The sequence below is a fragment of the Bufo gargarizans genome, chromosome 11 (genome assembly GCF_014858855.1).
Source record: "Bufo gargarizans isolate SCDJY-AF-19 chromosome 11, ASM1485885v1, whole genome shotgun sequence".
Classification (NCBI taxonomy): domain Eukaryota; kingdom Metazoa; phylum Chordata; class Amphibia; order Anura; family Bufonidae; genus Bufo; species Bufo gargarizans.
In genome coordinates this window covers 50,764,779-50,780,141 of record NC_058090.1, presented here as the reverse complement: position 1 = coordinate 50,780,141, position 15,363 = coordinate 50,764,779, and the positions used below count along the sequence as shown (strand labels likewise).

The 15,363-nt window shown below is 52.9% G+C and overlaps 1 protein-coding gene across 2 annotated transcripts in view; it reads left to right on the top strand.

Annotated features, from left to right (window-relative positions):
• BRMS1L (BRMS1 like transcriptional repressor) overlaps positions 1–15,363 on the top strand; it is a 90,081-nt gene that overhangs the window by 9,362 nt on the left and 65,356 nt on the right. For both annotated transcript variants that reach the window (XM_044271737.1, XM_044271736.1), the window contains exon 2: positions 600–690. In XM_044271737.1, coding sequence (XP_044127672.1) covers positions 600–690 — 91 coding nt within the window. The remainder of the gene's footprint in view (positions 1–599; positions 691–15,363) is intronic.

Sequence of the window (15,363 nt, the reverse complement as noted above, 5' to 3'; positions counted from 1 at the left end):
GATCCGTCTTCAAATGCTTTCAGTACACTTGCGTTTTTCCGGATCCGGCGTGTAATTCCGGCAAGTGGAGTACACGCCGGATCCGGACAACGCAAGTGTGAAAGAGGCCTAACTCCGGATCTACTGCTGTTCCATTATTACCCCGAGGGCACAAAGATGACACAAATTAGGGGTGTTTATATATTTATGTTAACTTAACATGAAAAGTGTGCAGGGTTTGAGTATGTCTTTTGACGAGCACAAAAGCCGTATTTTGATATCTATCAATATATGTACGACATTGTGAAAATGATATATGTATCTTGTACACGCAACAGATGAATGTCGATCTAAATAAATTTATAAAAATTTGGTTTAAAAAAAAAGTTATCAGCACTTAAAGGGACACTGGTCAGATTTGCAAAAAATGGCCAAGTCCTTAAGGTGAAATAGGGCTGAGTCCTTAAGGGGTTAAAGGCACATCAAATTAATCAAACTGCCTGTGACATTTAATACATTTTGGCCCAAATTACAGCCAGACCGACTCCTGCAAATCTGACTTTAATAATTCTCCTGATGATAAATACCCCCGCATGGGGTTACTTTTGGTTTTCTTGCAGAGATGGATGATGAGGACTGCGAGCGGCGGCGGATGGAGTGCCTCGACGAAATGTCAAACCTCGAAAAGCAGTTTACAGATCTGAAAGATCAGTAAGTGTTTTATTACCATCCAGGAAGATATATAGAAATAAATGGGTCGTCTTCAAGGAAAATAACGTGTATGTGAAAAGGGTGAAGGACTTGATGATATCCATTCGTACCTTCTCACTGTTAGTGTATTAAGAAGGTGCTTGATATTACTATGGCTGAAACTGCCTCCATATATAATATCAGGGTCTGCATCCTCCGGCACTCCAGCGGCTGTGAGACTACAACTTCCAGCATGCACACTGTTATTCGAAAGGGGTTGTGCAGTGCAATCATATTTGTGACAGGTCATCAACATCAGATTGAAGGGAGTCTGACATCCGGCACCCTCTCTGATCAGCTGTTTAAAGGGGTAGCGGCACTTTGCCATCAAAATTTACCTGTGCACAATCTCCTTTGCAGCAGTCAAGCAGTTGTAATTACACTGCGCAGTCCCTACAAAGGAGACGACGCACAGGTAATTTTGAAACTTTTAACAGCTGATCAGCGGGCATGCCGGGAGTCGGACCCCTTCCAATCTGATGGGGATGACTTATCCTGAAGACAGGTCATCAGTTTGTACTACACAACCCCTAATGAAAGGGGGATTCTGGGAGTTGTAGTTTCGAACCCTGTATTATATGTAAGGGAGACCATTTCCTAAGCACCCAATAGTTATGTACAGTTATAATAAATGTGGATTATACAAAGTGACACAATACTGAATGAAAATACAGTACGAAAGGAAGGTATAAATCCTACAAAGTAACTGAATACAGAGAGTAGAATTACTGGAATAATGATCTTAAAGGGGATGTGTCACCAGGAAATTCCCTGTTATACCAGGCACAATGCTTTGTAGAACAAGTTCAGGTGAATGCAGTGATGCTTTTCACTTAAAGGGAGTCTGTCACCTCCATATGGCCATATACAGCACTTACATGGCTCTGTAGCACACCTATACAGGATTGTAACTGTACCTTTGTTCTTTTCTTTAGACTTGCACCAGCAGGAAAAACGAAATTTAATTCATATGCAAATGAGCACTCGCAAGTGCCCAGGGGCGGCGTTCACTGTGTAGGTGCCCAGGCTGCTCTGCCTTCTTTTCACTTTACTCCTCCCCAGTCTCTGCCTTTGCCCGCCCTCCAAGTCTCTTGCCTCATCGATAGGGCAAAGGCAGAGGCTGGGGAGGAGTAAAGTGGAAAGAAGGCAGAGCAGCCTGGGCACCTACACACTGAACGCCGCCCCTGGGCACTTGCGAGGGCTCATTTGCATTTGAATTAAACTTTGTTTTTCCTGCTGGTGCAAGTCTAAAAAAAAGAACAAAGGTACCGTTATAATCCTGTATAGGTGTGCTGCAGAGCCATGTAAGCACTGTATATGGCCATATGGAGGTGACAGACTCCCTTTAACGATTCTTCACCCCAGCCTAGAGAAAAAGTATTTTAAATCCATATGCAAATGATTGATTAAGTGCACTGGTGGCGGGAGTAAGCCACTCTGTGCACCCTTGCTCCTCCTGGTTCCTTTGACAGCTCTTCCTTCTCCTTTTTGATTGAAAGGGCCAGGTAAGATAACTAGGCATGATCCCTGTCAATCAAGGAGAGGGAGGAGCAAGGATGCACACATTGATGGCCTCTCCTAAGAAAGCAATCGTTGTCTTTACCTTGAAAACAGTTTTAGGTTCCAGAGCTCTTTCAATTGTGTACGGCCACACATAGCGACTTAAAGCGGTTCTCCGGGAATTAAGTAAATGAAAATATGTAAATATTAATTCTATTATAAATATTTTCCCAAATACTTTTCATTAGTTAGAATGGCTTGTTTTGTCTAGGGAGCAATGATTAGGAGAAACAAAATAGCCGCTGTCCTATTAGTACACACAGGACCTGTCCTAATCCCACAGCAGGACAAGTTACTTCACAATACTGAGGTAAAGAGCTGCTTCATCCTCCTATCTGCTCTGCTTGTCAGGGATTATCATCCTGAATACAGTTTAATATGATATTTAGCTGAATCTTTGTGGGAATGGAGTTCATGAGGAGACATGAAGTACAGAAAGGATTGACAGGACATTCTGAGAAAATTTGTTGCTATGATAATGGAGGCTGTAAACAAGAGCTGCTGCTCATTAGCCACATCTGCTCATGAACTCAATTCCAACAGAGATTCAGCTAAAGATCTTTATCATCTGTGTTCAGGATCATAATCCCGGACAGGTAGAGCAGGAGGAGGATGAGGCAGCTCTTTAGCTCAGAGTTGTGAAGTAACTTGTCTTGCTGTGTGATTCGGGCAGATTTTGTATGTACTAATAGGACAGTGGCCATTTTATTTCTGCTAATTATTGCTCTCTAGACAAAACGAACCATTATAACGTAAGTTATTTGGGAATATATTTATAATAAAGTAATATTTAAGTATTTTCATTTTCTTAATTCCTGGAAAACCCCTTTTAATCCACAGCAGATTTGGCCGAAAACTGCTACTGCAAAAAATATCTGAACTGGGCTGGTGTTTGTGGTGGCACTGCTGCCGGGATCGCAGCGGGTCTTCCACTGCTTTCAGCCTTTGCATTGCCAAGGTAGAAAGCCACGTGTCAAACAGTTGACATGCTTCGGATTGAAAACTCATAGCACCAATCAGCTCAGGGACGGACTGGCCATAGACTCTACAGGAAAACTTCCCGGTGGCCAGAAACCCAGGGGGCCGCCCCTTCCTCGCAGCTGACGGCTAGGTACACAACTATCTGATGCTCTAGCATTAGTGCTAGAAGCGTCAGGTACTTGTGCATCTGGATGGTGGCCATAGATCCTCCTTCTTAACCTGTTAGGGAACAGGGCGTACAGGTACGCCCTGATGTCCTGGTACTTAAAGACACAGGGCGTACCTGTACGTCCTGTGTATTTCCGATCTAAAATCATTGAGCAGGCACCTTGGGTCAATGCACGCGGGGGTCCTTCGGTTTGAGGCTTTTACTGGAGGTTGCGGCGGGAGGTGCCATCGGCTCCCCGTGCGGCTGTAGAGGGGACCCGGTGGCATGGAAGGCAGCGCAATGCCTTCCTGTGACGAGCCTGTGAGATCCAGCCCCCTGGATCTCACAGGCCGGAAGCTGTGTGAGTAATACACACTGTATTGCTCATACAGCCAATGCATTCCAATACAGAAGTATTGGAATGCATTGTAAAGGGGATCAGACCCCCCAAAGTGGGACAAAAATTAAGTCCCCCCCCCCCCCCCCCCCCAAAAAAAAATTACGTTTCTAGTAAAAAAAAAAAAGAAAAGTAATTTCCCCCAAATAAAGTAAAAAAATACGGGTGAAAAAAGACATATTGGGTATCGCCGCGTCCGTATCGACCGGCTCTATAAACATATCACATGACCTAACCCCTCAGATGAACACAATAAAAAATAGAAACTGTGCTAAATAAACTTATTTTTTTTTATCACCTTACATCACAAAAAGTAATCGATCAAAAAGGCGTTTGCCCACCAAAATAGTACCAATCTAACCGTCACCTCATCCCGCAAAAAATGAGCCCCTACCTGAGACAATCGCCCCAAAAATATAAAAACTATGGCTCAGAATATGGAGACACTAAAACATAATTTCTCAGACTTTTTTCCGTTGGGGGACACAGACCATGGGTATAGCTTAGAGGTATTAGTAGGAGGGACAATATGCAAATACAAAAGAGCTCCTCCTCCTCGGGCTATACCCCCCGACTCCACCAGGAGGAACTCAGTCTTTGCTTAGTGTCTGGTGAAGGAGGTTGACACTTTTTGATTCGTCTCCCTTTTGTTATTTTTCTTCTAGATGGGGACACAGGTCGGTATGGCGCCTTCCTGGTCCCCCATGGAGTGCCCGCCGCCGTCTGTTGGACGTTGCCAGGCTGCCTCCATTATCCCCCCAAGAAGGCAAGTGGATCCGGGCTCGACCTGTTAGCTCCGGCATCCCACCAGCTCCTGGGTCACCTGCTGCCACCCTCCACCAGAGCACTGCACTCCTGGGCAAGGAGTCAGAAGTCTGATGAGGTGCATCCCTGCTGGTCCTGGAGTCGAGGGAGAAGATCTGCAGGAGCAGATAAGTATGAAGCTGCATCCTTTGTGTCCCCTCCCTCCCTCCCTCTGCACTAAAGACCTATGGGCCTCCTGGGTGAAGGGGATCTGGGTGTCATTGTATGTTCTGTCTGGGGCGCAAGGGTCTGGAGGCACTTAGCTGAGCAGGCGTATCTGGACGCTCCTACTCCTTACGGCTTTCTCTGGCGGCATATCATTTTCTATGAAGCGGCGCCGCTTTTCTCTCTGCAAGCAGCGCACTTCCCCCTCCGGTCTCCACTCTCTCTGGGCCTTACAATCCCCTTGCTGGGGACGCCATATCTTTGTTACTCGCCACGCCGAGCGGCGCCGGAGGCCATTTTATTCATCTTCCTTAAACAGAGAGCGGAGCACGTGCTCTTTTCACTCTCCTATGACGCGGCCGGGGGGCGGAGCCTAATCGGCGGCCGTGGGTGGGGCCTAATCACCGCTCCTGCCTGCTGCTGCTGCTGAGAAGCTTCTCACACCGAACGGCTGCTCCCCCGCTCCTCTCTGGGTTCGTGGCTTGTGCTGTTGCCTGAGCGGTAGGATTTTTTCATTTCTCAACTGATTCTAGTCACTTTTTGTGAGGGACCATCATGCCTAAGCCTAAGTCCGTTAAGACCTCTTCTCAGACCTGTATGGAGTCTCTGCTCCCACTTTCAGTCACTGGTACCTGTGCCTCCTGCCCTGCTCCTGGACAGAATCACCCTTCTCCCCCTTCTCTTGCCCAGTCCAGTCCCCCCCTGGTCACTGCAGAGTCTGCGGCTCCCGCTTGGGCATCTGCCATGTCCAGCGCGTCCGCTGATTTGGCTCTGTTCGCCAAGGCAGCCATGTCCTTTATGGAACGTATGGCAGTTTCCAATCCTGCGGCGCCAACCACTCCGTCCCCTCACAGTGGTTCCCGCAGAGGACGCCTGACTACTAAGAGGCAGCGTGAGCGACAGCATTCCTCCTCGGATGACTCCGCTCTCCCCCCCCCCCTCGGCTAGAAGCATGCTCAGACGACTCTTTCCCCCCCCCCTAGGGAGGGCAGGTCTGAAGGGGAACTGTCCGGTTCGGAAGAGGTCACGGAGCGAGACCTTCCGCCTAAGCTCTCCACTATGGTGGCTGACTTAGTAGCGGCTGTCAGGGACACCTTTAACCTCCAGGGGGATTCTCCTCCTTCCACTAGGACGGAGTTCGCCCTTTTTCCTCCCAAAAAAACGGAGGCTGCTGTCTTTCCGGCCATGAGGAATTTTCCGCGGTCATATCCAGGGCCCGGGACCGTCCTAATCAAAAGTTTTCTGCCACCAAACGCATGGATACTGTCTACCCTTTTCCGGCGGACAGCGTGGAGAAATGGTCTTCTCCCCCTAAGGTGGATCCCCCGGTGGCCAGGTTAGCCAAAAATAGAGCCCTCCCGGTCCTGGACGGCTCCTCTCTGCAGGACGCTGTGGACAGGCGCCTAGATTCTTTGGCAAAATCCATTTTCTCCCTGGCAGGCACGTCCCTGCGACCTGCCTTTGCCTCAGCATGGGTGGCCAGAGCTCTCTCTATGTGGTTGCAGCGCCATCACAAGGACCTGGCGGAACAAGGTGCGTCAGCTGACACACTGGATTTGGTCCTCCAGATGTCTCAGGCTTCCAAATTCCTATGCGAGGCTTCTATGGACATTGGTTCCCTTTTTGCCCGCATTTCAGCCCTCTTGGTCATTCAGCGCAGGGAGGTCTGGTTGAAAGTATGGGACGCCGACGCTTCCTCCAAGCGTTCCCTTGCTAACCTCCCCTTTTGAGGGTTCCAGACTTTTTGGGGCTCAACTGGATGAGTTCATCTCTGCCGCTACTGGGGGCAAGAGCACTCCTCTTCCCCAGCCCAGGTCTAAGCGCTCCTTTCGGCCTAGGACTTCCAGTTCTCATTACCAGTCCTTTCGCCGCTTCTCTTCTAACAGGTCATCACCTGCTTCCTCCTCGTGGTGGGGGGCCGTCTGCTCTCTTATCAGCAAGTGTGGAGGGCTCATGTTCAGGACGCATGGGCTCTAGAGATTGTAACATCTGGTTACAAGATAGAGTTCGCGTCCAGACCGCCGGAACGTTTTTTCCCTTCTCGCGTTCCGGGGGATCCGACCAGAGCCTCGGACCTCTTAATGGCAGTTTCCTCCCTTCTGGATCGGGGGGTTGTTACCCCCGTTTCCCCAGAGGAACAGGGCACAGGCTTCTATTCAAACCTTTTCGTGGTCCCAAAGAAGGAGGGGTCGGTGCGTCCGATCCTGGACCTAAAACTGCTCAACAAGTCTCTACGGGTGCTGAGGTTTCGAATGGAATCCCTCCGCTCCGTTATTGTTTCCTTCTTCCAGGGGAGTTCCTCGCGTCCGTGGACATCCAGGACGCATATCTGCATGTTCCGATCGCGGAATCTCGCCAACTATTCCTGCGCTTCGCCATAGGTGGTCGACACTATCAGTTTGTCGCCCTTCCCTTTGGGTTAGCAACTGCCCCTCGGGTCTTTACCAAGATCTTGGCACCGGTCATGGCGATTCTTCGTACCAGGGGCATTCCTTTACTGCCCTATCTGGACGATATCCTGATAAAGGCCCCCTCGCTTCAGCAAGCCGAGGTCAGCGTCCGGATCACTGTTCAGACTCTGGAACAGTTCGGCTGGATAATCAATTTACCGAAGTCCTCTCTCCTCCCATCCCAGAAGCTCTCCTTTCTGGGAATGATTTTGGACACCTCGTCCACCAGAGTGTTCTTGCCAGCCTCCAAGTCCTCCCAGATCCAGGGGGCAGTTTCGCATCTGCTGCGCTCCCAATTCGTCTCCATACGGGAATGCATGCGGGTCCTGGGTCTTATGGTGGCCTCTTTCTAGGCCGTTCCATATGCCCAGTTTCACACACTCTTGTTGCAACCGGACCTCTCGGGGTCTGGACGATCACATCCGCTTGTCTCAGCAGGTTCGGGCAGCTCTCCCTTGGTGGCTGTGTCCGGTGAACCTGAGGTCGGGGAGATCCTTCTCCCGCTTTCCTGGGCGATCGTCACCACCGATGCCAGCCTCTTGGGTTGGGGCGGTGTTCTGTAGTCTCGCACGGTTCAAGGGGTTTGGTCGGCGGCAGAGTCTCGCCTTCCGATCAACATTCTGGAACTGAGGGCGATTATTTTTATTTATTTATTTTTTATTTTTCTCCACACTCTCTCCCATTGGAGAGAGTCCTTGCGGGCCTCCCTGTGAGGATTCAATCGGACAATGCCACGGCTGTGGCCTACGTCAACCATCAGGGCGGGACTCGCAGCCGGATGGTGATGCAGGAGGTGACGAGAATTCTGACGTGGGCAGAGTTGCACGTTCCAGTGTTGTCAGCGGTTTACATTCCAGGAGTGGACAGCGGACTATCTAAGCCACAACAAGGTGGATCCAGGCGAGTGGTCTCTGCATCCAGAGGTGTTCGAAGAAATCTGCCGCAGATGGGGCCGTCCGTATGTGGACTTGATGGCTTCCAGGCTCAACAACAAGCTCCCGGTGTTCCTGGCTCGCGCCCGGGATCCGAAGGCATACGGGGTGGACGCGCTGGTGTCTCCTTGGCAGGATTTCAGTCTCCTCTGTCTTCCCTCTACTACCGAAGGTTCTACGCAGGATCGAGGCGGAAGGGATTCCGACCGTTCTCATCGCCCCAGAGTGGCCTCGCCGCGCGTGGTTCTCAGATGTGGCTCGGATGCTGGTGGGCGCCCCATGGCCTCTTCCCGACAGGACCTATTGTCTCAGGGCCCGCTCTTCCACCAGAATTTACGGTCTCTTCGTTTAATGGCGTGGCTGTTGAAACCGCCATCCTGAGGACGAAGGGGTTCTCGGATGCAGTGATTAGAACCATGATCAGGGCAAGGAAGCCGGCATCCTCCCGGATTTACTATCATACCTGGAAGGCCTTCCTGACCTTTGTGAGAGCTCGGGCTCCCTCCCCTTCTCCTTTCCATCCCGGTGGTGCTTTTCTTCAGTCCGGGCTTGAGATGGGACTGTCGCTGAGTTCCCTGAAGGGTCAGATTTCGGCGCTGGCCGTCTTTTTTTCAGAGGTCCCTTGCTCTTATGGGTCCTGTAAAGACTTTTCTTCAGGGGGTGGCACATTCGGTTCCCCCGTATGTTCCCCCTTTACCTCCATGGGATCTCAATTTGGTCCTGCACGCTCTGCAGGCGGCCCCCTTCGAGCCTCTGAGAGAGGTCTCCCTGACTCTTCTCACCTGGAAGGTGGTCTTCCTTGTGGCCATAACTTCCATCAGACAGGTGTCGGAGCTGGCCGCTCTGTCCTGCCAGGAGCCTTTTCTGTTTTTTCACCAGGATAAGGTCGTGCTCCGTCCGGTTCCCTCCTTTTTACTCAAGGTGGTCTCTCCCTTCCACCTTAACGAGGATCTTGTCCTGCCCTCTTTTTGTCCTTCTCCGGCAAACCCCAAGGAACGCGCTCTACATTCCCTATATGTCGTCCGGGCCTTGAGGGTGTATCTCACGGCTACCACGTCCGTCCGCCGGTCACTCCACTAGGGCGGTGGGGGCTTCCTGGGCAAGGCGCAATCGTGCCTCTGCGTCTCAGCTGTGTAAGGCGGCCACCTGGTCGTCCTTACATACCTTTTTACGAAGTTTTATCAGTTGCATTCTCTGGCTTCGGCTGATGCTGTCTTTGGCCGCAGGGTTTTGCAGGCTGTGGTTCCTGTTTTTGACCGTTGGACGTTCCTCCTGGCGGTGCTGATATTTTCTCGCCCAATTCCTTGGGGGACACAGGAAAACCTTGGGTATAGCTCATCTCCATAGGAGGCGTGACACTAAGTAAAAGACTGTTAAGCCCCTCCTCCAGCAGCTATACCCTCAGCCTGGAGAGAGAGACTTCCAGTTTTTTGCTTAGTGTCAAGGAGGCAAGACACTCTCTGCACTGCAGAGCTGTCTTTGAAAAGATATATATTTTTTTTTCAATTGTTTTTTTCCACAGGGACAACAGAGTTGCAGTAGACCTCTCTGTTTTCCCGGGGTTGAGCTGCGCCAGGGCCGGTTATCCGCCCTGCTGCCTCCCCCACAGAAGAAAAGGAGGACCAGGGCAGCCCATGCTCCCCTGCATCCCGCCAGCACTGGGTCGCCCACCTGCAAGCCCCTCTCCAGCTACTGCCACTTCTGTGCCAGTGGCTGAAGGGGCGTCCCCAGCTGGATGGACAAGAGGGTGAAGACATCGCATGGTGAGGTGGCTAGTGCAGCCGTTCTGCTCCCCCCTCCCCTCCCCTCCATCCCCTCCGTTCCCGTTCCTGTTAGGTTCCTGCCCTTACTGTCTCTGCTGGCCTCCGTTTCAGGGGCAGGCCTGGCGCCCTGTCGGTTTGGGTACTGAGCGGCGCTCATGGGGGAGGGTTGCTTAGGAACGGCCGGGTATATGCGACCGCTGGTTCGCGCAGGGCCGTTTCTTCCTACCCTCCTTTCGGCTTTCCTACCTTCGCTTCCGGCGGGGGACATGGAGTCGTACGGGGCATGTGGTGGGTTCGCCGGCATGCGGGATTTGAATCGCGCGCGCGAAAATATTTTTCGGCGGGGGGCGGAGTTTTCGTTGTCGCCTTCCTGTGCTTTTGGCCTTCAGTCAAGGGGCGGACGTCCTTCTTCCCGCGCCTCACTAGTCCCGCCTCCTCTTGTGCCTGCTTGCTACTGTGATCGGTCTCACTGCAGGACGGATCTTTGCCTCAGGTTGCCGCTGCCGTTCTTCTGCTGTTGCCGCTGCCGTCTGCTCCCACTGTGATCTGGTAGGACTGTTGACCCTCTCTACCACTGCAGCCCCCTGGCCTGGACGCAGTTTTTTTTATATTGCTCCAACCAACATGTCTGACCCCTTAGTGCCTGTGGGACCTTGGTATCATACCTGCACCGCGTGTAAGGCGCCCCTTCCTCAAAAGCAGTCTGACCCGCATTGCTCGCTTTGCAAAGACCCATCGCAGGGTCCGCCATCTGTTGTGTCACCCCCTGGCCTCTTGGATCCCCCTGACTGGGCTAGATCCCTCTCCCAGGCTGTGGTTAGTCTCACTAGCGTTGTGGGCCGACTTGCAGATGTGTTGCCTTTGCCGCAGCCGGATGATTCCCCTGCTGGGCCCTCCGGGTCCGCTGTCTTAGCCGACCCGTCTGAGTCTCTCTCTGCAGGCGACACCTCCAGAGCCCGTCAATCCCAGAAACGGCCAAGGGCGGATCACCGGTCATCCTCGGATGCTTCGGTATCCCCCCCAAGGGTGCGCTCTGTCGGGTCCTTCCTCATTGCAGGATTTGCCCTCTGAAGGGGAGCTAGTCGATTCCGATTGGGATATGGACTCGGCACTGCCTTCAAAGCTGGCTTCCGCCGTGGGCCATCTTATTAACAATATCCGTGATACCTTTAAGATTCACGATGATCCTCCTGATCCTAAAAAAAACTGTGTTTCCTTTTTTCGCCAGAAGCAGGCGTCTGCGGTTTTTCCCCTCCATGCTGACTTTTCGTCAGTGGTTTCTAAGGCCTGGGCCCGTCCTGATGCACGTTTTACCCCGCCAAAAAAGTTAGATGTCTGTTATCCGTTCCCGGCGGATTGCATTACAAACTGGGCGTCACCTCCTAAGGTCGACCCCCCCCCTGTGGCCCGTTTGTCCAAGAGTACGGCTATTCCCGTCGCAGATGGTTCTTCCTTACAATCCACTGAGGATCGCCATATAGAGGCCCTTACAAAGGGTATCTTTGCGGCCTCCGGGTCCGCTCTTAGGCCGGTCTTTGCCTCCGCTTGGGCTGGAAAAGCGGTTTCAGAGTGGGCGTCTCAGCTGGATCTGGAGCTTGAATCCGACGTCCCTATTCAAGACCTCCGTGCTCTGGCTCAACTTATCGTTCAGGCCGGTAAATTTGTATGTGAAGCATCCCTGGATGCGGGGGCTCTCATTGCCCGTTCGTCTGCCCTGGCCATTTCGGCTAGGAAGGAGCTTTGGTTAAAGGTTTGGTCGGCGGACGCCGCGTCAAAGCGGTCTCTTCCTAGCCTTCCCTTCACTGGTTCTCGTTTGTTCGGGACCCGCTTGGATGAAATCATCTCTGAAGCCACGGGGGGGAAGAGTACTCATCTTCCCCAATCTAAGGCTAGGAGCGCCACTCGTGGTCGTCCCACCTTCTCCCGCTTCAGGTCTTCTCGTAGGGCTCCCGCACCTCGCACCACTTCAGGTCCGCCCACTAACTCTGTCCAGGACAGGCGTAAAAAACCTTTTTTTCGGACCCAGCCCTTCTGGCGCAAGTCGCAACCTGCTCGCCCTCCCGCGGCCAAGCAGACCCCCGCCTGAAGGTGCGCCCCCACCCACCCGGGTGGGGGGACGTCTCCTCCTGTTCAGGGACTTCTGGCAGGCGCACGTCTTTGACGCCTGGGCACTCGAAGTTGTGTCTTCCGGGTACAAGCTCGAGTTTGCGTCCCTTCCCCTAGTTCGGTTCTTTCGTTCCCGGGTTCCCCAGGATCCCCGAGGGGCGGCCGATTTCTTTACTGCCGTTCACACCCTTCTGGACAAAGGGGTCATCGCCCCGGTTCCTATGGGAGACAGATTCAAGGGGTTCTATTCGAACCTTTTTGTGGTCCCCAAAAAGGAGGGTTCGGTTCGTCCCATTCTGCATCTAAAACGGCTGAACCGTTTCCTTCGTCTTCAGCGATTCCGGATGGAGTCTCTCAGGTCGGTGGTGGCCTCTCTGGAAAAGGGGGAGTTCCTGGCATCTATCGATATCCAGGACGCCTACCTTCATATTCCAATCGCGCAGTGTCATCAGTGCTTTCTGCGCTTTGCAGTGGGGTCCGACCACTACCAGTTCGTTGCCCTCCCCTTCGGGCTGGCGACGGCCCCTCGTGTTTTCACGAAGGTCCTTGCCCCTGTCCTCGCCTTACTTCGTTCCAGGGGAGTTTCTCTACTTCCGTATCTGGACAATCTCCTAATCAAGGTGCCTTCTCTGTCACTGACTTCCACCAGTGTGGATCTCTCGCTACAAACCTTACGCCGGTTCGGTTGGATTATCAACCTCCCCAAATCCTCTCTTGTTCCATCCAGGCAATTGGTCTTTCTGGGGATGCTGCTGGATACGGATGCAGCGGTGGTTCGACTTCCGTCGGAGAAGCGCCAGCTCCTTCATCGGTCGGTTCGGAGCCTTCTGTCCCTCCGCCATCCTTCCTTCCGGTTCAGCATGCGGGTTTTGGGACAGATGGTGTCCTGCTTCGAAGCGATTCCTTACGCACAGTATCACTCCCGCACCTTTCAGACGGCCATTCTGTCCGCCTGGGACAAGTCCCAGGAGAGTCTGGATCGACATTTTCCCCTTTCCCCCCAGGTTCGCTTCTCTCTCCTCTGGTGGCTGTGACCCCCTCTCCAGTGGAAGTCTTTCCTGCCAATAACTTGGTTGGTGATTACCACCGATGCCAGTCTGCGGGGTTGGGGGGGAGTGTTTCCTCCTCGGTCCGTCCAAGGCACTTGGTCTCCATCGGAGTCCAGACTGCCGATCAACGTTCTGGAGCTGAGGGCCATCCTCCTCTCGCTCCGGCATTGGACTTCGTTGCTTCAGGGTCGCCCAGTTCGGGTCCAATCGGACAATGCCACGGCTGTGGCGTACATAAATCATCAGGGGGGCACTCGCAGCGCGGCGGCGATGAGGGAGGTGTCTCTAATCCTTCGCTGGGCGGAGGTTCATGTTCCTGCCCTTTCGGCCATTTACATCCCGGGGGTGGACAATTGGGCGGCGGATTTCCTCAGCCGGACGACGATCGACCCGGGAGAGTGGTCTCTGCACCCCGACGTCTTCGAGTCTCTTTGTCTCCGTTGGGGTCGTCCGGACGTGGATCTCATGGCCTCCAGATTCAACCACAAACTTCCCACCTACATGGCCAGGGCCAAGGATCCAGACGCTTACAGCGCGGACGTCCTCCCCTGGACGGAGTTTTCGCTCCTCTACGTGTTTCCGCCCCTGCCTCTTCTTCCGCGGGTCCTTCGGAAGATCGCGGCGGAGGGCACGCCAGCAATCCTGATAGCCCCGGACTGGCCGCGTCGTCCTTGGTACGCCGACCTTATGTTGCTTCTGGCAGACGCTCCCTTGCCTCTGCCTCTCAGAGAAGACCTCCTCTCTCAGGGGCCGATCTTCCACCAGCATTTAGGGTCGCTACGTTTAGCGGCGTGGCTATTGAAACCGCGGTCTTGACGCGGCGGGGGTTTTCTGCTGACGTGGTCCGTACCATGATTCGTGCGCGTAAACCGGCATCGTCCAGGATTTATTACCGAACCTGGAGGGCCTATTTAACTTTCTGCGAGACCTTGGGGATTCCTCCGCTGCGGTTTTCTCTTCCCACGGTTTTATCCTTTTTGCAGTCTGGTCTGGATCTGGGCTTGGGTCTTAGTACCCTGAAGGGTCAGATATCTGCTCTTTCGGTCCTTTTTCAGCGCCCTCTGGCTCCGCTCGGTCCAGTTAAGACCTTTCTGCAGGGGGTTGCTCACTGTGCTCCCCCTTATCTCCCTTCCGTTCCTGCTTGGGATCTTAACGTTGTACTGACGGCTCTCCAATCTTCCCCTTTCGAGCCTCTGCGCAAGGTTTCCCCTCGCTTGCTGTCTTGCAAAGTTTTCTTCCTCGTCGCCATCACGTCTCTTCGGCGTGTGTCTGAGTTGGCGGCTCTTTCTTGCGTGGAGCCCTTCTTGGTTTTTCACCAGGACAAGGTGGTTCTCCGCCCAGTTCCAGATTTTCTTCCGAAGGTGGTGTCCGCCTTTCATCTGAATGAAGATATTGTCCTTCCTTCTCTGTGTCCGTCCCCGTCTCATCCTCGGGAACGGGATCTTCACCGTCTGGATGTTGTTCGGGCTCTGAGGATCTACCTGGATGTGACCAGACCCTTTCGACGCTTGGATTCTCTGTTTGTGGTACTGGAGGGTCCGCGCAGGGGGCTGGCGGCGTCTAAGGTGGTTGTTGCCCGCTTCCTCAAGATGGCTATCATTGAGGCTTACCGTGCTAAGGGCAGGGAACCGCCCTTTGGTGTTACCGCTCATTCTACCAGAGCGGTCGGGTCTTCCTGGGCTCAGCGTAATCGTGCTTCGGCTGAACAGTTGTGCAAAGCGGCCACCTGGTCTTCTTTGCACACGTTCACCAAGTTTTACAGGGTGAACACTTATGCATCGGCGGATGCTGCTTTGGGCCGCCTGGTCTTGCAGGCGGCGGTGCCTTAATGCTTATGGTGCTTTTGTTCGCCTTGGATTGTGGTCCCTCCCTATTTGTGGACTGCTTTTGAACGTCCCAAGGTTTTCCTGTGTCCCCCAAGGAATTGGGCGAGAAAACGAGATTTTTGTATAACTTACCAGTAAAATCTCTTTCTCGCTCTTCCTTGGGGGACACAGCACCCACCCATTGTTTTGGTTGCCCTGACGGGTGTTTTTGACTTGTTGGTGTTGCTTTGGTTACTCCTTGCCTTTTGTTTTTCACTACTTGGGCACATAACTGGAAGTCTCTCTCTCCAGGCTGAGGGTATAGCTGCTGGAGGAGGGGCTTAACAGTCTTTTACTTAGTGTCACGCCTCCTATGGAGATGAGCTATACCCAAGGTTTTCCTGTGTCCCCCAAGGAAGAGCGAGAAAGAGATTTTACTGGTAAGTTATACAAAAATCTCGTTTTTCCCACCCC